This window comes from Rosa chinensis, chromosome 4 (genome assembly GCF_002994745.2).
Source record: "Rosa chinensis cultivar Old Blush chromosome 4, RchiOBHm-V2, whole genome shotgun sequence".
NCBI lineage: Eukaryota > Viridiplantae > Streptophyta > Magnoliopsida > Rosales > Rosaceae > Rosa > Rosa chinensis.
The window spans coordinates 47,135,284-47,155,767 of NC_037091.1; the positions used below are offsets into that span (position 1 = coordinate 47,135,284).

Below are 20,484 nucleotides of genomic sequence, written 5' to 3' on the forward strand. Positions count from 1 at the left end.
GGATCGTGCGATCTGTAAATCTTCTGCGGAAATTCATATATGGGGGCTATGGAGAAAAGTACGTGTCCCATGTCAGTCATTTTGAATCGAGGTTGTAAGTCTACCCTGACGCGAAGGTGTAGGATTACTAGGATAGTCTTCCTCTTTCCACATTTTTTGTAACCGAAAAAAATAAATTTCTAATCAATGATTTAAAAGTCTTAAATTTAAAGGTCCTTAACTCCTTATTAGAGTCACACTCATTCTTATATATGATTTTTTTTCTTTTTGTCTAACATCCATTATGTATGATAAAATAATATATTTCTCAAATAAACTCAACAAGTGAAACTATGGAAATGAGGATTGTGATGAGAGTGACAGTAGAACAAGATGAAGTTAGTGTCTTTTTTCTTTTTCTTTTTTTAAGAATAGATGAAGTTAGTGTCTAAATCTATTTGTTTTATAAAAAAAAAAAATAAGAAAGAAGAAAGAGGAAGATAATAAGTACGGAGTTGATAAATATATGCCGTTTTGAACTATATTAATAAGTTAGTGTGAATAGTATATAACCTACCAGAACCTTAGGGTTTTGAGCGAAAAGCGGCGGCGGCAATCTTCCGTTTGCCGTCTGTTGCTTGGCATCGACGAGGCTTCGTCGGGGGTCGTGCAACGTGGGAGCCAAGGCTCAGCGCGGTGACAAGGAGAAGAAAATCGGGACGAGGTGTTTTGGCTTGTTTTTTGGTTTTTTAGCGCATGGATCGACGTCGAAGCAGGTGGTCGACATCAATTGCAGGTCAAGCGGTGTGCTTCGATCAAAGTTCCTTGCCGGTAAGGCGTGAGAAGGCGAGGGCAGATCGTACAGGTCTAGGAAGCCGGATTTGACTTGGATCACTGATCGACGCGTGATGGAGGGGTGGAACTACCGGCCATCGGACCTGGCGGCGGTAGAGGTGACCTGATATCAGAGTTGGGCTTCCCCCTTTTGATCGAGTTTGGGCTTGGGTCATTGGGCCTAGGCTTAAGTTCAAGCTTGGGCTATGGGAGTCTATTGCAGTGGAAAAGAAGAGCAAGACCAACCTGATGCCGAGGTTGTTGGCTCCTGAAGAGGCTGAGGACGGTGCTGGCTCCAACCCTACGGGGATGGAGCTAGCATTTTCTTAACTCTCTTTGCTATTAGACATCTAGGTACAAGCCTTCTAAAGTTAGAGTAATCTCTATGAGTTTTTCTAAGATGTTTCTAGTTGTTATTTGTACCACAATTGCGTGTTAGCAGATTAGACTAGATGAATTATTTTTCTTTAGGAAAGCGAGGTTGTTCTTGCTTGTTTTAGGCTTGCGCGCTTTCCAGCGAGCGTCCCTTTAGACTTTAATGAGTTTAGTGTGGCTTAAATAGGTTATCTGGTTTTTTTATGTAAGTTCTGTTAGACTCTGGCCTGTTTTCATGGCTTGATTACTAATGAAATTAATTCCTATTCAAAAAAAAAAAGTTACTGTAAATAGTGTCTACTTCAATAGTATCTCAAGAGAGGAGTGGGACAGATTTCCTTGTCTTCCAAGTAGGCCTCATCAAAAAGCCCGCGGATCAAGTGGGCCGATGGAGGCCCGCCGGCCCGTCAAAAAACCCGCAAAAGCCCGCTTTGGTGGGCCGAGGGCCGGCCCGCCTAAAGCCAGCAAAAACCCGGCCCGGCCCGTAGGCCCGGCCCGTAAAAGCCCGTAAAATATTATATATATATATATATATATTTGTAGTTATGTGTGTGTGTGTTTATAAATATATATACACACACACACATAGATATATATATTTGTGTGTGTTTATATATATATATATATATGTGTGTGTGTGTGTGTGTGTGTGTGTGTGTGTGTTTATATATATATGTATATATATTTATATATGTGTGTGTGTTTATATATATGTATATATATATTTATATATGTGTGTGTGTTTATATATATAATATATATATAGAGATATATATATATGTGTGTGTGTGTGTGTTTATATATATGTATATATATATTTATATATGTGTGTGTGTTTATATATATGTATATATATATTTATATATGTGTGAGTGTTTATATATATAATATATATATATAGAGATATATATATATGTGTGTGTGTGTGTGTGTGTTTATATAGAGGATATATATATATATATATATATGTGTGTGTGTGTGTGTTTATATATATGTATATATATTTATATATGTGTGTGTTTATATATATAATATAATAATATATATAGAGATATATATATATATATATATATATATATATGTGTGTGTGTGTGTGTGTGTGTGTGGAAGTTCTTATACTTCTATTATTCTATATAGAATATGTGCATATATATATATATATATTCTACATATCGGTAATCGGTTGACCAATTAGATCGGGTTCAAAACTATGGTGAAATTGACTAAATTTTTAACCACACGCATAATTTATTGTAATAAACTCATCCAACGGTCGGTTTTTCCATTTTCTTTGAATTGATAGGGGTTGCTCTTTGGAGTGTATGATATATAAATATAGGTTTATAAGAGTAACTAAGTTTGACCTAGTTGATCGAATTCGAAACAATAACGAAATTGGCTAGATTTTCTACAATCACCATAAAACATTACAATCTCTCCATCGAGCGGTTGGTTTCTCCGAATTCATTTTCTACTTCATGGTTGCTTTAGAATGAACCTAAACAATTTAAATGCAATGTATAAGTCATACAACTAAAGGAATAAAATTGGTATACACCAATGTGTTTGTAATTAATTTTTTTTTTTTTTATCTTATGTCCACGCACATCCATCGATGGAATATATACAAACGTGATGTGAAAAAATAAGCACGTTTCGCGGTTGCCACGCCATCGGTCAACCAATAAAACATATAAGTGACTACGGTTGACCAATCCGATCGGATTCGAAAATATGGTGAAATTGGCTAAATTTTTTACCACACTCATAATTTATTGTAATAAACTCATCCAACGGTCGGTTTTTTCATTTTCTTTGAATTGATAGGGGTTGCTCTTTGGAGTGTATGATATATAAATATAGGTTTATAAGAGTAACTACGTTTGACCTAGTTGATCGAATTCGAAACAATAACGAAATTGGCTAGATTTTCTACAATCACCATAAAACATTACAATCTCTCCATCGAGCGGTTGATTTCTCCGAATTCATTTTCTACTTCATGGTTGCTTTAGAATGAACCTAAACAATTTAAATGCAATGTATAAGTCATATAACTAAAGGAATAAAATTGGTATACACCAATGTGTTTGTAATTAAAATTAATTTTTTTTATCTTATGTCCACGCACATCCATCGATGGAATATATACAAACGTGATGTGAAAAAATAAGCACGTTTCGCGGTTGCCACGCCATCGGTCAAACAATAAAACATATAAGTGACTACGGTTGACCAATCCGATCGGATTCTAAAGTATGGTGAAATTGGCTAAATTTTTTACCATACTCATAATTTATTGTAATAAACTCATCCAACGGTCGGTTTTTCCATTTTCTTTGAATTGATAGGGGTTGCTCTTTGGAGTGTATGATATATAAATATAGGTTTATAAAAAATTAGTGTCTTTAAAAATTTATTTATCAATAAATTAGTATCTATATATAAATATAGATTTTTTTTGGTACAATATAGTTATATAGATCTATTATCTTTGGTTGTATTTGATCATTATCCATTGAATTTCCAAAGCTTGATTAAAAAAAAAAACTTGTGTCTTTAAATATTTATTTATAAATAAAGCCCGCAAGGCCCGGCCCAAAAAAGCCCGCAAGGCCAAGCCCGGCCCGGCCCGAAAAAGCCCGCAAGGCCCGCTTTATATGGACGGGCTTGGATCCTTTGATTTTAAATAAAACCCGGCCCGGCCCGGCCCGCAATTATTTAAAAATATGGCAAGGCCCGGCCCGAGCCCGCTATAAATGGGCCGGGCCGGGCCCGGCCCGTTGACGACCCCTACTTCCAAGGCTTCAAAAAACAAAAAAAAGAGCTCACCTTCCTCCAAAAAGTGTCATATTCTTCAATTAAGGGCCTTTATATAGGCCAGGGAGCTAACCCTTGAGACTTCTTGTACTAATCAGTCACCTTTTTTTTTTTTTTTTTTTTTTTTCCGGTTATCACACTACTATTTGCAAGATGGTGTTTCCCACTGCTAAGACTCGAGTTCAATGGGTCAAGGTTTTCTCTAGGCCTGGCAATTCAGCCCATGACCCGTTAACCGCTTATTAACCGCCCGCTAAAAACCCATTTATTTCCGCCCGATTACTTAACGTGTTAATGGGCTGCCAACCCGTTAGTTAACGGGCGGAAACGGGTTGTCCGATGGAACCCATCGAACCCGATTAGAAGAGAAAAAAAATATATATATATATATATATTTTTTTTTTAAGAATTGTGAGCCCAATATGTATTAACTTTTGATTTAATGAAAATCAACAATGAAAAAGAGTTATAATGGGTAATGGGTTGGAAGAGGGTTTAAAAAAAATAAAAAATCTTTTTTTTTTTTGTTTTTGTTTTTAAGAAGGGTTTTAATAGATAATAGGTGTGAAAAAGAGTTTTAAAAAATGCAAAAAAAAAAAAAAAAAAAATCATTTTTATGTTAATGGGTCTTAACGTGTTTCAATGGCTAATTTATTGTTAACAGGTATTAACGGGTTTTAGTGGGTAATTGATTAGAAAAGAATTTTAAAATTAAAAAAAAAAAAAAAAAAACCTTAGCGGTCTTAACGGGTTGTAACCCGCGAACCCATCGGGCTCAACCCGTTATAACCCGTTAAGATAACGGGTTATAACGGGTTGAGCCCGTTAAGTCCGCCCGTAACCCGCCCGTGACCGCACTATTGCCAGGCCTAGTTTTTTCCTCCATTGTGAATTGTGCCCACGAAAATTGGAGTTCTTTTCTTTAACTAGGGTGCAAACTAAGTAAAAGCCAGAATAATGTACAAATGTACAAGTTCACACGTATGAAAGTCATGGTATATGTATGATGATATGCAAAAAAGAATAGTAATTTGTTTTTTTTTTTTTGTCATTATTTGATTGACAAAGCTACTTACATTCAAAGTAAACTATGACTATACTAAGCTACGGTTTTGATGAATGGATTCTCTCCTGCAAGTAATGATGCATTTAACTAAGGATGATGTCATTTTAATTACTCAATTTTCCTCTTAGTATTCAATTAGGACATTGTACTTGGGAGAACCTCCTAATTAATCCAATTAAGGCATAAAACTAACTACCTAGATTTTACCCCAAATCCGACTATATTTGAAGTTTAACAGATAAGTTCTTAAGGTTTTAGAGATGAAGAAAGGGAAGTGAAATTTACACTCCTCATTTTACAATTCATACTCTATGTTTCTTTTTAATTATTATCTCAAATTTTGTCTTTTTATAATGTAGATTGTAAAAGTGTAATATTAAGATACTAAAAAAATGAAACATCGAGTGTGGATTGTAAAATTGAGAGTGTAAATGTTAGCTGGATTCTGGAGGATTGTAAGAGATATGCTAGTTCTTTTGCTTTCTTTTGGATTCGGTTTAATCGTCGTGAAGCAAATAGTGTGGCCAATAGGTTAGCACACCTTGCTAACGGTTGTACGTTAGATGATTTTTGGATTGATGAAACGCCTAATATTATTTCAGATGTTCTCTATGATGATCAATGTAATCATTCTAATGTAGCTCGGGGTTCAGGTTATATGTTACCGCCCCTCCCGGCCCCCGCGGATGCAAAATTATATATCAATAAATGAAACCGGTCGTGGGACTGAGCCTCCTAGCTAGAAATGAGGTCAATGGACAAAACCCTTTAAGATATATACACACACACACACTAAAGGTGATTGTAATTCATAACCTTCATGTGGACATATATCATGCTTTCATGAAGCATGTTCAAAATTGATCAAGTCATAATCATTTTCCATGTAACGACAAACACAGTACTCAAATTGATTAGTTTCAAAGAATATGTATTCAACTCTTGACTTAGCATAAAAAGGTGTATTCAAATCCATCTCAACAAATTCATAATATTATTTCAATACAAGATTGGACATGGCTTTCAGTCCTGGTCAGAACAAATTAACCACTTACTCAGTTTGCTCAAGCTAGCGTCAAATCTATGAAAAACATAGATGAAAATTAAAGAGGTAAGAAAAGAGTGAACTAATTGAACCCTGACAACAATGACTATAACTCTTTCTTGGTTCTTCCCCTTATTTGAATGCTCCTTGATGATGATGTGAATGGACGATAATGGAAATATGATGTTCTCTTGACCCGATTTGAGTGGTAGGTGATTGAGTTTATGGGATGGTGACAAGGGTTTACAATGGTAGAAGATGGTTGTTGTGGTGATAGTGATGAATGAGATGTAGTGTGATTTTGGATTGTTTGGACGTGGAGTGTATGAAGAGATGGAGCAAAAGATAATGAACTGAGAGATGGTGGTGATGAAATAGATGACGTATGATTTTGGATTTTTAAGAGGTGGAGTGTATGACGAGATAGAGCAAAAGAGAATGAACCGAGAGATATGGTGAAAAATGAAGAACAGAAAAAGGCTTATAAGGCCTTGGAATTTCAGCTAGAATAAAGAACAGAGAAGGAGAAGGTGGTGGTATTAGTAGTTGGCAGGGTGGTGTAGTGGAGGTCATGGTGGCACAATGAGAATGACAACCAATTGTTGGAGGGAGGTGGTGGTTTGCTGGTTGTTACCATACAGGTTGCAATTGTGGTAGTGGTTAGCGACATTGAACTTGCCAAAAATGAGATTGGTGTCTGTAATTTTCAATTTTTGTTCTTTATAAAAAAACTATGATCAATTCAGTTTCTAACCCAGACATCATATCCACTCAATTAATTTGGGAAAACTATGACAAAGTTGTTATTTACTTGTTGTAGCCCCATTTTCAATCTTGTAAATATTTATTAAACAAAAAGTCCAATGATATACTTGTAAGTTGTAACAGAACTCAAATATTAAACAAGTGAAATAAGATTTTTCACCTTTAACTCAGCAGTTTTTTTCTTTTGAAGGCTAACATCACCTTACAACGTACTATGGCAGATATGGGCTGCCAAGACTTGGTACTATAGATGTTTTTTGAGATTCCAACCATTCAAATGGCATACAAAAGCTCAGTCCGTAAGAACTTTAAGGATGAACTGACAATTATCTTTCGATTCTCAACAAAAAAGAAAAAAGACTTTAAAGGATGAAGTGAACCAGTAGGGATAAGGGTAAAAATCAGCACGTTTTTGAACAGCCTAAATGACAGGGCAGGTACATAGAAAAGTACCGAGTACGCAGGGGTAAACAAAGTTGAAGCAAGATGACAGCTTTGGAGTCGTGCAAACACTCAAAAAAAATTCAGGGCACCAAACACCTAAGGTTCCTCCACAGATCTACTATGTCCCCCGAGAATAACATTACAGATCATATCGAAGAACACATTCGATTAACAAGAAGCAAACATATATTCTTATACCTTCTCTTTTGTCTCAGACCACGAAGAAATGTAGGTTAGACGAAAGAAAGCTTGATGCAAACACAAAAATGAAATTATAATGAGAATCCTCTGGAACAGACGACACTAGGTTATCGAAAGTGCAAGCATATATGGAGCCTTAAGTGGTGGACCAAGTGCCAAGATCATATTCTTTCCGCATAATATCTTAAGTTTGCAGCAACATCCGCAATAAAATTCGCCTCCCCGAAACTACTAATTGCATTCCTAATTTTTGTCGTGACACTCAACTAACCCTCTCAAGTTTAGTAAGATAGTAAGATGTGAGGATCCTGGGAGTAATTTAGGGCCCTTATGACATTGTCTGGTTTTTTGTTTCCTATAGTTGCATTAGTGCGCGATAGGACTGATGGCCCCTCCTAATATAACGTCAGTGAGTAGGTGCAAATCAAATCCAGCATTGCCCAGATATTCCCGGACTCACAGCGAATCTGAATCGAGCTCTCATAATTTATTACATCAACACAAGTACTACAGCCTACTGTAGTCTCACTAGTCTGTACAATTGATTCTTAAAAAATGATAATGAAAGTTGGACGGAAAGGTGGTTGAGTTGAGGGTTTAGGAAGGTATGGAAGTAATACACACACACATGTATGTATATATGCTTCATATTCATTTGATGATTTGAACCCTAGCTAGAGTCTAGAAAACTAAAAGATGAGTTGTGATCTTGGTATGAGAAATGCATTATTCAGTAGGAATTGTACTTTAGACGTGTGCGTTCGCCTCAAGTTCTTTGAGACAATTTAGTTAACATAACTAGCTTAATTAGAAACATATGAATTATCAACTTTACGAGTTTTGTACGAATCCGTTTCGAGTACGAAGACCACATCGTGTACTAAATATTCTTTGTATGACTGGCAATCGGACCGAAGACTTTGCTCTTTTCCCTCCTTACTTTCGAATCATCTGACTAATGTTCCATAAGCAAATTCCTAATAGGGTCAAAAGTTCGAGACTAGCTAGCTAGATTCGGATTCCAAATTTCCAATCAAATAATTGCATATGCTTCTAGCTCACAAGGAAAAGAAAGTTCATTTAAATAATGTAATAGCTTGGCAGTTTGTTTTCGGCGTAACAAGCGGGATTTGGGAAAAAGGTTGCATAAAATATGGTGACTTTAAAAATGTAAGATATAAAAAACAGGTCTTTCACAAGGTAACATTTCATTTCAGGTCTCCACATCTTCAAAGTCTCAAAATTAGCAATGATTAAAGCATTGCGTAAAGTAAGAGAAAAAACCCTTCAATTATTGCATATCAAGAACTCCATATTTCATATGTACAATCTTGAACCTACGAACATGATTTATAATTGAGTAACATATCATGCTAAATTATCCGACGTATATACACTGTTTATTTCATTGGAAAAGATGAAAGAAAAAGACAAAAAAAAAAAAAAAACCAATGTATAATAGATTCCTTCCTCATCATATCCTGCATCAGGAGTCAGTTTCAGAGCTCAAGAATCAAGTGCAGGACACTGCAAGGCTAGAGCAATTCCATCTTCCTTCAACTGGTCCCCCCTTCACACCATTAAAGAATATTGGGGTAAACCATGTTATTGTTATTGACTGATTGCTGTTGTTTTGTAGGTTAGTTTACTTGGTTTCATTAATACCAAGACATATTGAAAAGGAAATAATCAAAGTCTTTCACATATAAGAAAGGATAGTCAGAAATTTCTATCCCCCAGATGCTGCCAGAAAATCAGAATCAGCTCAGGCATCAGATCCAAACAGCTCAGAATTGAGTTTAAGAGAAAATCCAGCCTTCCCTACAAAACTTCACAGTCTGTGATTTTTTTTTTTTTTTTTTGGTTGGGGGACCTCTTAAAATACAGCTTACAAAGTATAGGCCTGCAGAACATGCCAATCCTCTTTTCCAATCCCAACCCACCTTCTCATTTTCAGAGACAAACTAGCAACACATCAAGTCCAGGAAAACAAACAAAATATATTAATAAAAGCAGAAAGAGGGGGAGAGAGAGAGTTAGAGACTTACAGCTCAATGAGAGCCATCCCCACCAATTTGCTCTTGTACAGCTCAACCCAGTTGCTGAAAATATAGATATATACAAAAGCATTGAAGGGAAGGGAAAATTTTGGGGTACCAATTTTGCCAAAACAGAAAAAGATTCAATCTTGGGCAATAAAACCAAGAACATGTAGCCATGGAACTGAACAGCAGCCTGGTGTGGTAAATCAATGTGTGTTGTTGGGTTGGAGGCATCATGACAGCTAATGACCCCATTCTGATGAGGGATTGAAGAGACCCTTCTTTATACAAAAATGGCAACTCCCCTCTCTTTCTTTCCAGATCAGATGACGAAAAAGAGGCAAAAAGGGAAGGTAGATCAGTGTGAGTGAATGAGAAAATATTATTGGAGTTGATAGAGTGGTAACTGGTAACTACCTCCTTTTTTTTTTTCATTTCTTTCTTTTGAAGTTTTGATCCCTCTTCAGTAATTATGTTTTCCAGTGCCCAACCAATTCAGGTCCCTTTCACACCTGTCCACACCTGCATAGTAAAACCATATGTAAATTACAGTTGGTAGCTATATCCCCCAGAGGCACTTATTTTTCAAATATTTTCTAGGTGCTTCACCGTGCTTGTATGCTCAATGATTCCTTTGCATATCCACTGATATCTATATAAAGTGTACCTAGGTTGTCTGTCATCTTCATGTCTCTAACTTGACAAAACCTTTTGCTACTGCATCATTTTCCTTTTTTTTTTTTTTTTTTTTTGTGGGGGGGGGGGGGGGGTTTCATTTATTCTGCCTCAGACAGTCAGATGGCAATTATTTAAACCTCTGAAATTACAGTGACTGAACATGAAATTTTGCTGTTGTACTGCCAAATTTGAACCAACAAGAAGTGTAACATCAGTGAGAGAAGAGGGTAGTAATTATTTTGCTTTATTTACTCTGCCTGTTTGAAAAAATGACCACTGCTTTTAATTCTCATCAAACTCAGCAAAGGGTGGAGGGGAGGAGGTGGGTAGATGCATGTTCAGGGAGATGGGCCTTCTCCAATGTCATTTTTGATGAGATGCTGAACCACAAGACTTGAGCAGCAGCAACAGAAAGGTGGGGTATGCAATGAAAATAAAAAACATATGAGTTGTCTCCTCATCTGTCTGTTTAGATTTTAGCAGCAGCAGTTTTTCATCACATACCAAAATTCTTGTTTCCCAAGTAGATACTTTGAGATCATCCAGTTAACATCTCTGAACATTTGTCGGCACCAAAACCCCACCAGCAAGTGCTCAAATGCCACTCTAAAACTACATTTTAGTTTTCTCAAACCAAGAGGACCACTGGATCCTTTTGAGTAGTATAGTTGCCATAGAGATTGGTATTTAAAATCCCAAACTTGTTAAAATATATGGTTGGATTGACTGCTCTTTTGGTTCTTCTGCAGTATCATCACAGGTTAAATGTTTAGGTCTGTTGCTGGAGAAAGCAAAGGCTCTAAGACATGTCAAAGTCATCTTCTGCAGCCATAGTTGGAAGTGCTGTTGGGGCACTTGCCTTGGTGGCAATAGTCGTCGGATTCATGTGGTTCTGCAAGACACAACGTAATAGGCATTTCTCCAACAAGAACTCAGAGACTGCTTCTTCAGATCCATCTGCAATAGGTAAGATTTTATGTCACATTTTGGCTAGTGCTTTTGCCAATTAGTTAATACTCTTCTTGCCAACATGGTCAGTTGAGCTGACTAGGGGTGGACCTAGTTCAGCAAGGCACTTCACAATGGAGGAGTTAGAGCAAGCTACCAAGCATTTTGATGAAAGCAGTCTTCTGGGATATGGAAGTTTTGGACTTGTTTATAAAGGTTTGCTCCGTGATGGGACGGTTGTGGCTATCAAAAGGCGCCCCGGTGCTCCTAGACAGGAGTTTGTCTCAGAGGTATAACTAAGTGGGGACATATCATAGTGTTCTATACACTACTTCTGTGCATTACATTTTATAGCTCCTAGTTACTTAATGAACCATGTTCTATGCCTAAACTGGATATGGTGTTAAGGATCAGTTTCTTTTCATCTTGCATAATGAACAACTATGCATAACAAAAACAACTATGTAAGAGCTTAATTATGTGGTAGCAGGTAACGTACTTGTCGCAGATTCATCACCGAAACCTAGTTAAAATACTGGGTTACTGCCAGGAAAGTGGATTTCAAATGTTGGTTTTTGAATATGTACCAAATGGAAGCATGTGCAATCACCTATATGGTATACCTCTTTTTACTGATCATACTGGTTTTTAAATACTGTTGATGCATATATACTTATGCAAGTTACATATATATGCCATTCATTTTCTGGCAGATACTAAACAGGATCCATCAACTAAACTAGAGTTTAAGCAAAGGCTATCCATAGCTCTAGGGGCTGCTAAAGGTAGAGTTGGAATATATAATAACTGTCCTAGACCTAATAGAACTGAGGAAGAGCCATTTTAATCGAAGGTTCTCTGGTTTCTTACTCGGCAGGTTTATGCCACTTGCATGGCCTAAGACCTCCAATCATACACAAGAACTTCCAAACTGCCAATGTCTTGGTTGATGAGAACTTCATTGCTAAAGTTGCAGATGCAGGGATCTCAAAACTACTTGAAAAGATAGAAGAAGCAGGTCCTTCTCACACATCCAGTGTCAATTTTTTCCAAGACCCAGAGTAACTCAATATCTTCTGAATGAACTCTGTTTTTAATAATGTGGAATGCAAAAGTGGATTTTTCATCAATACTTGGGTACTCATGTATATGTGCCGATTGATAATAGGGTTGGACCATCTGAGAAAGCTTCATCTGAAGTGAGTGATGTTTACAGCTTTGGTGTTTTCCTAATGGAGCTTCTAACTGGAAAGGAGGCTTTGGATATTGGCTCCTTGGGATCTAATGAAAGTTTATTTCAATGGGTAAGTGCAAGTACTTTCTCAATATTTTTTCTGATTCCTCTTTCAACGCCCAGTAGAAACATACATTGTGTCACATAACAAGACAGATTACGGAAATTTCTACCGAAGTACAAACAATTGTCAATAGGATTCATACCAAATGCCCAATCACATTACTAATCACATCTCTTTTGAAGTAAGAACAGTGAAAGACTCACACATTTCACTTCATTCCCACTTCTGTTATGTGGTCCTTTGTACAATTTAATTTGTGCATCTCCCAATCTAACAAAACACAGCTATTATCACCCTTCTTGCACCCATTTGATTTCCTACTTGTAGTTGCTACTGGTACTTAAAGGTCATGCAATGCATGATGGAGTTTGTTTTTCTGTATCTAACTTTATGTAGGTGGAATCGCGGCTGAGTTCAAACAATTTAGTGGATAGCCGGCTTGCTGGAAGCTTCACTGCAGAGGGAATGAGGGACTTGATCAGGCTAACACTACAATGCATGAGTTTTCTGGGAAAAAGACGACCCAGGATGGAAATGGTTGTGGTTGAGCTTGAGAGAATTCAAGAGAAAGAAATGGCAATGACCACAGTCATGGGTGAGGGAACTGATACAATCACTCTTGGGAGTGTACTATTTACTTGAGTATGAATATTATGAAAAGAAAGTGTACTGATCTGTACGCTTGGTGTTCATTGGCTTAGGCAAAGCTTAAGCTTTACCACTTAACACCAACACAAACAAACTTGGCTTGGGTGAAATTCAGTTTTAGTGCAAGACCCAAATTAGTGTAAATGTAAAGTATCGATTTTACATTCTTATTGATGCACAATAGTAGCATTTTGATTAGCAAGATTACTTCCATACACTTGCTTCTGTATCCTTCTCAACATTAGTCCAAAACAAACCAACTATTACCAACTCGCTTTGGTTTGTATTCTTAAATATCCAATACCTAAAAATCACCACTATTTAGCAGTCATATGATAGCACATTCATCAGACCTATAAAGCAATTAACAAGATTGTGAGAAGCTTAGTCCTGCTAGAGCTTGGAGCCTCATTTCTATAAGCAGCAACAATAAAAAGGCAACGAATTTTTGTATTTAAAAAGATAACATGACCTAGGTTTAAGTTGGTTGCTTGTGAAAGCAAAGCTAGGCTCCAAGGCATGTCAAAGCCTAGCATGTCAAAGCCTTCTTCAGCAGCCATAGTTGGAGGTGCTGCTGCTGGGGCGCTCGCCTTTTTAGAAATAGTAATTCATCATTGGATTTGTGTGATTCCTCAAGACACACTACTTGCAGCATTTTCAAACAAGATTGAAACTTGGAGTTGTTTTGAACAAAATCACCCCTGTGAGTGTAGCAAACTGTTGGTCTTCATTAGCTTAAGTTTGGGTGAGCTGATTACTGGGTGCTAGGAACTTTAGTATTTTAGATTCATATTCCTTCAACATAAAAACATCATAGCAAAAGCACTTCCATACTTATTGCTTCTGCTCAAAACAAAATAAACCGCTTAATTTGTATCCTCAATTATCCAATATTCAAAAACTACAACTTAGGAATCAGTATCATATATATAGATACTACATTCTTACTGCAATTAACACATATGCATAACTAAGAATTTGAGAAGATCAATCATTTCTAGAGCTTAAAGCGTCAAATCAGCAAGGGAACCAACCTAGCATGCAGCATTTAATATATATAATGGAAGACCTACAAAACCAAAGCCAATCATCAAGTACAGTAATGGGAAAGCTACTACGTATTCTGTACAAAGAAACGTAATGACTCATAAACCGTAAAGTGAGACATAAAGAGAAAAATTGTTCACAACTGGCTTGCTTCAAAAGGCGGTACAACCCAAATAGGAGGATTCTTCTTAGCATCTATGGTGTAAGGCTGTGAAATTTCTTCACTTTCAACATTGTAGACACCATAGTCATGAGAAGGTACATTATCCGTGGTTATACGATCATTGTCATGGTTGAAGTATATGCAATTTCAGCCGGCATCCAGCCGTCCAGGAAAGTTTGAAGCAAACACAGATATTGAGGAATTATCACCGATGAAAAGAGTTACATCTCCAAGGGTTTTTTTCTCGATCCACTTACCATCATCGAAATTCAATTTGTAAATTTTGAAGAACTTTGTCTTATGTTTCAACTTTCTATAGCTAATGTACCTATGAACCTTCAATAATTCTTTCTCAACCGAATCCACGAGATATATCTGCCTGCAGCTTCTCATCAGCAATTTATCCTCTGGTGGTGCAATATTTTCTAATTGTTATTGATGTCAAAAGCCATAAGTTCGCCATAACCATCAACACAATAATTCCGGTCTTCAATTTGAACAACATCCTTAGACATCCACTAGTTAATATAAGTCCACGTTGTGTCTTTACCAAGTCTTAGAAAAGCCAACTCCAGGCTTCCCTCATATATGACCGCCACAGTGCAATCCTTTGCATTTAAAATTGGGTCTGCTGAAATTGTAGCTTTGTAGACACAATAGTTTCCTCGTTCATGGTAGTAGACTGGAATGGCTATCTTGGAAAGCAGAATTATGGATTTTTTTTTATTCAATCCTTTAACCCTAGAGAAGGGTTTTATTAGGGTTATTGTCAAATCTCTCTCCACAGATATTAACCATCCTTTTGAATATCCACAAAATCGCTTCATAGGCAATCTTATTTGCAAATCAATGAACTTGTTATCCATTACGTCGTATAGAATCCATGTAAACTCCTCATCAGTATGGATTAATAGCATTGGAGGTTGATGACTACTTGACACCTTAGTGCATGGTTGTAATTGTCTCTGATTATCCTTCGCTACATGGTGCCATAGCCATGACATACCAACAACATTGGATCTTAAACTATGTAGTAACGGCACTAGTCTCTTGGAAATCGAACCGAAGAGATGCTTAAGAAATTCTAGCCAATCTGACAAGAGAAAGAAAAATCAAATATTCAGAGAGAGAGAACGTCCCGATTCTCGACAATTGCTTAAGGGAATAAGCAATTTTAGCATATATGTGTTACATTACTGTATATTTAACAATTTTTCATATGTTAATTTGAGAAAACATTGACAAACAAAAAAAACTTTGAGAAAGCATACCAGAACTCATGCCTTGCAACTCGATGCAGGGGTTCATCCGAGTTTTGAAAGTTCAAAGCTGATTTGTGTTAATGTTGAAGAATGTTGACTTTAGTATGCTTTATCAAACTAGAATTAGCTCTATAGTTGTAATAGGAGAGAATTCTCAATTCAAGTTAGATGACTAGATACAACAATTTCTCTCTAGTCTCTACAATGTTCTCTTGAATCTCTTATTCTAAAACAGTTAATCAAGTATATATGTAAAAGCTATGTCTATCTTGCCGCCCTTTATGTAAACATGATTCTTCTCCTTAAATCTATGACAGTCCTGTTTGATTAAAGTTCAAAAGTGGTTTTCCCTCAAAATTAGGGCTTTGGGATAGCAAAAGGAAAAAAGGAAAGAAAAAAAACCCGGTGTGGCTCACTAACCATGAAGTGATTGATTCTTTTACTGATCATACTGGTTTTTAACTACTATTGATGCATGCACATACTTATGCAAGTACACATATATGCTATTCAATTTTTTGGCAGATACTAAACTGGGTCCATCAACTAAACTAGAGCTATTTATAGCTCTATCAGGGGCTGCTAAAGGTATGTAAACTCAAAGAAACCTTGTAGAATAATTGTCCCAAACCTTAGAGAACTGGGGAATTAAGAACCATTTTGATCGAATGTTTTTGGTTTCTAACTAGACGGTTTGTGCCACATGCATGGGCTAAAACCTCTCATCCCACACAAGAATTTCAAAACAGCCAATGTCTTGGTTGATGGGAATTAAGTTCAGTGCTACAGTTGCAGATACAAGGATCTCAAAGCTACTTACAAAGATAGAATAAGCCGGTCATTCTCGCACATCCAATGTCAATTTTTCCATGATCCAGAGTAATTCAATATCTTCTGAATGAACTCTGTTTTTGATAATGTGGAATGCAAAGCTAGATTTTTCATCAATACTTGGGTACTCATGTATATGTGCCAATTCCTACTAGGGTTAAGGCATCAGAGAGAACTGCCTCTGAAGTGAGTAATGGGTACATCTTTTGGGTTTTCCTTATGGGGAGCTTCTAACTTGACAAGAGGCTTTGGATATCATCTCATTGGGATCCAATGAAAGCTTGTATCAATGGGTAAGCACAAGTACTTTCTCAGTTTCAAAACAAAACCTCTTTCTGATTTGTGCCATTACATGGAAGATTGCAATGTCCTTCCCCAAGAGCATCTATGTATGTATTGTTCCTCATCTATAAACGATGCTCGTACTTTTTCGTTGATATTGATGAAAAATGATTTGTTCTTGCACACATGTCTTATAGGTTCGGAGTTGACACGCCATTGTTCTTCACGTACATTCCGCTATAAGTGTTTCAGAGACGGTCAAAATTAATTCCTTAGGCTTGTCATTGGTCTTTTGACGTTTTGGGATATTTTGATCTAATGTGACCAATATCTCCACAAAAGTAACACCCATGCTTTTTGCCTTTGAACTTGTGATTCTTCTTGTTAGTAGTCTTGTATGGACTATGATTTTTTGTTTAATGCATTTGTGACTCCTTGGCTATTAGAAGGTTACCTCTACCATCTTCCTTTATCCTCTTGTTCATTCTCATTTCTTCAACTGCCAACATAGCATGCGAATTGTTCATGGATAACTCTTTTTGGCCATAGGGATCAAGGAAGTCACCACATAATCCTACAATTTGGGAAGACTGTTGAGAAGTGTAGAAACTTGCATTTTGATCAGGAATAGGATGGCCATTGGACAAGTCCTTTGCTAATACATCCATTTTTGTAATATGATCCACCATGTCATCATTTTTCGTTCATACGAGTGTTGTTATATTTCTCAAGCAACAATTGAATGTATGTTTGAGATTTATGCTCGTATTTTTGATCTAATACATCCATGATTTCTTTGTCGGTCTCATACCCTTCATAGAGAGGAATCAAATCATCTTCCATATGGTTAAGAAATGTAGCAATAGCCAATGCATTATCTTCTTCTCATTTAATATAATTCGGAGATGCAATAGGAGGCTTTTCGGTTTTTAACGTATATAACGTTTTCTCATGGGTAAGCAGATAAGTGATTCTTCTTTTCCATATGTGATGATTGATATTATTGAGCTTCTGGGCAATAGCAACAAGTATCACCCAACAATTTAACCCGATGAACTGAGCATTTTACCTAGGGCTGTCAATTCCAACACGACCCAATAACATAACTCGAAACCAGCACGAAATAAAGCGGGTTGAACCGGCACAATTAAAAAGTGCGTTGGCAATAGCTCAACCCGTCATGACTCATTTAATAAACGGGTTGGCCGCGGGTCAACCCGCCAACACGAAGTGAACCCGTATAACCCGATTATGCTATACTTCCTGAAATTTTGGACGTTGGGAGTATTTGATCCTAAGATTGGACAATTTGAAATATTTTGCTTCATCATTGTTGGATTTAATTATTTATGAATTATACATAATTATTTATATTCTTCGTCTTATGGAGTTTTTAGTGAATTTAATCAATTTATGCATTTTTTTAAGTTAAATGGGTCGCAGTGTTAACCCTGAAATTGGTCATTTTGTCCAACATGACACGACCTATTTATTAAATGGGTTAAGCGGGTTGGAAACGGGTAACCTGTTTAATAAATAGGTTGGGTTTAAGTTTGGGTTTAAATTTTTGACACGATTAATAAATGGGTTGGGTTTTGGTTTGTCTCTTGTGACACGATATATACCTTGACCCGACATGACACATTGATAGCCCTAATTTTACTCCCTCTTTCTACCTCTTAAACTGAAGTTATTTTTTTCATCCCTGTTTACCTCAAAATCGTCTCGGCCGAAATGAGGGCCAAGGGACTTGTGGTTGAATCGTCCTTCTGAAATAGCGTGGGCGTGCCAACTCGCCGCCTATTGGTCGAGCGAGGTTTAGATATGATTTGCGCTTGTATATGACTGCTTTCAAGTGATTGTAGGCCGAGAAATGAACCCTCTCGGCCATTAGGTTCTAAAGCCTCTGTTGCAAGGACTTCGGCTAGGCGTCAATCATGACCGAGATCTTCTATCATGTTCACCTCTTGGGTAAACTCAAAGGTTCGAGTGATAAGCGAAAGGTATATCAGGTGAAAGTACTCGCAAATCACTGTGAAGACGAAGGTGAAGCGGACTCGGTTATCAAAGCGTTGTGAGATGATATGTGTGTGAACATCGAATCTCATCGATCCAATCCGGACTGGCCGAAAAAGATCAATGGATGATAATTCTATGTTACAAACTACTCCTAAGTGTGAAAAGTAAAGTATTGAATTGAAACTAAGAAACTAGAAATGAAAACAAGTTGTAAAAGTTGAATCGAAGGCAAAGTACCTATGAGATAGCAAGAGAAAAGTTTGTGTGTAAAGGTTGTATATTGATTTGTTTGTGTGGTGCAGGATCTTTTACAATAAGTTACAAGGTTCTATATATACAAATCAAAACCCTAGCTAACTTGTCCTCCAAGCCATGGAATTTAAGTAGGATTCTCCTTCCTTTTGAGATTGTTTCGTCCATAAATGTTATGATTAGGCTGATATCTGGAATCTCCCCAATTGAAATCCTTAATTGATTTGAACTCTTTCCTTGTGAGTATTCCTTCTTTGAACGGACTCCTCGGCTGATGTTTGTTAGTTGGGCTTGGCCGAGCATATCTAAGCTCCTTCTCGGCCCATCTGCGTTGTCACTCATTTGAACTTGAATTTCCCAACCATGTAATTGTGTGATCCACTTTCATCATCTTTTGGGTTGTTCGGCCTAAAATCTCAAACCTCGGCCGAGTGATTGAACGATGTGTTTATCTCAGACTCAAAACTCTAATTTTGGTCGAAAACTATAATCTCAGTCGAGTGACCAAACAACGCCCAGTCAATACTACTCAAAACTATAATCTCGGTCGAGTGACCGAGAAACTCTAATTTCGGTCAACACCTTCATTTCGGCCGTATGACTTAAACTCTATATTCTTGGTCGACCTAATGCTTATTTGACTAATCTCCTTATTTCAGCTGAATGGCCAATTAATTTCATTCTCAGCCGAATGATCGAGTGACTTCATTATTGGCCCTTACTTAATCTCAGCCAAAATTCTCTCTCATCCAACAGCGAAAGCTTAGTAGGTCGACTTGCAAAAACAGGTGCAAACAATCCCCTGTTTTCAAACTTGTGGCTGTCGTTTTGCCACGTCAGCAGGTGAACGCCCACCTAGGTGGGTAGAAGAATTTTCAGATAAACTCACTACTGCATACATGAAAAGTGTGGCGTGCATTTGCTTGCAAGAAAAGAAAAGGTGAAAATAAACTTGCATGTACTTTTTATTAACACAAGAAACGGTGGTCACGAATGGTGGCATAGCGACTATTGGCCAGAGGGCACCAACTCCGATTTCAAATCTCAGTAATATTCTTATCCCGATTTGAATTCTACCAAACCCGTAAGGGACAACCCAATTAGAGATCAAATTAAAAAGCTGAGGTAAAAATTGCCAAACTTTAGAGACAAGGAAGAAGAAAAAAACAACGTACTTGGACATGAAGCTGCAGTGCTTATGCCTTGATCACCTCGTCGTGCTGCATATTTAATCAAATCATTGATTTATGAAATTAAGCGGTTGGGTTATGGGAAATGAAGCAACTGTTGTCATAGTTATCATACTCATGAAGGAGATAAAGACAGAGGGTACACAAATACTACTTCATACTATAGGGTAGCACTTTATTAATACTTCGTTGACCTAACTCGTTCTTCTTCTTTCTTTCTTTTTTTTCCAAAAAGAGAAGCGTGGAGGTATTCTATCAATCTTAATTCCTTTCCTTGACTAAATTATGTGAAATT

General features: G+C 37.0%; 1 protein-coding gene across 1 annotated transcript; it reads left to right on the forward strand.

Annotated features, from left to right (window-relative positions):
- Positions 1 to 10,360: 10,360 nt before the first annotated feature.
- On the forward strand, positions 10,361 to 13,345 carry LOC112196537 (proline-rich receptor-like protein kinase PERK3). Its single transcript, XM_024336901.2, has 8 exons — positions 10,361 to 10,664; positions 10,999 to 11,215; positions 11,288 to 11,487; positions 11,688 to 11,814; positions 11,911 to 11,982; positions 12,075 to 12,258; positions 12,366 to 12,501; positions 12,892 to 13,345. Exons 2-8 carry the CDS (start codon positions 11,056 to 11,058, stop codon positions 13,135 to 13,137), a joined length of 1,125 nt encoding a protein of 374 aa, XP_024192669.1. The 5' UTR covers positions 10,361 to 10,664; positions 10,999 to 11,055; the 3' UTR covers positions 13,138 to 13,345.
- The last annotated feature ends 7,139 nt before the right edge of the window (positions 13,346 to 20,484 follow it).

What these genes read in the sequence shown, in the direction of transcription:
- LOC112196537 (XM_024336901.2), top strand. Translation starts at nt 11,056, where the DNA reads ATGTCAAAGTCATCTTCTGCAGCCATAGTTGGAAGTGCTGTTGGGGCA. An exon ending in TTCAGATCCATCTGCAATAG is followed by an intron (nt 11,216 to 11,287) that starts GTAAGATTTTAT and finishes CAACATGGTCAG; the next exon opens with TTGAGCTGACTAGGGGTGGA. An exon ending in CATGTGCAATCACCTATATG is followed by an intron (nt 11,815 to 11,910) that starts GTATACCTCTTT and finishes ATTTTCTGGCAG; the next exon opens with ATACTAAACAGGATCCATCA.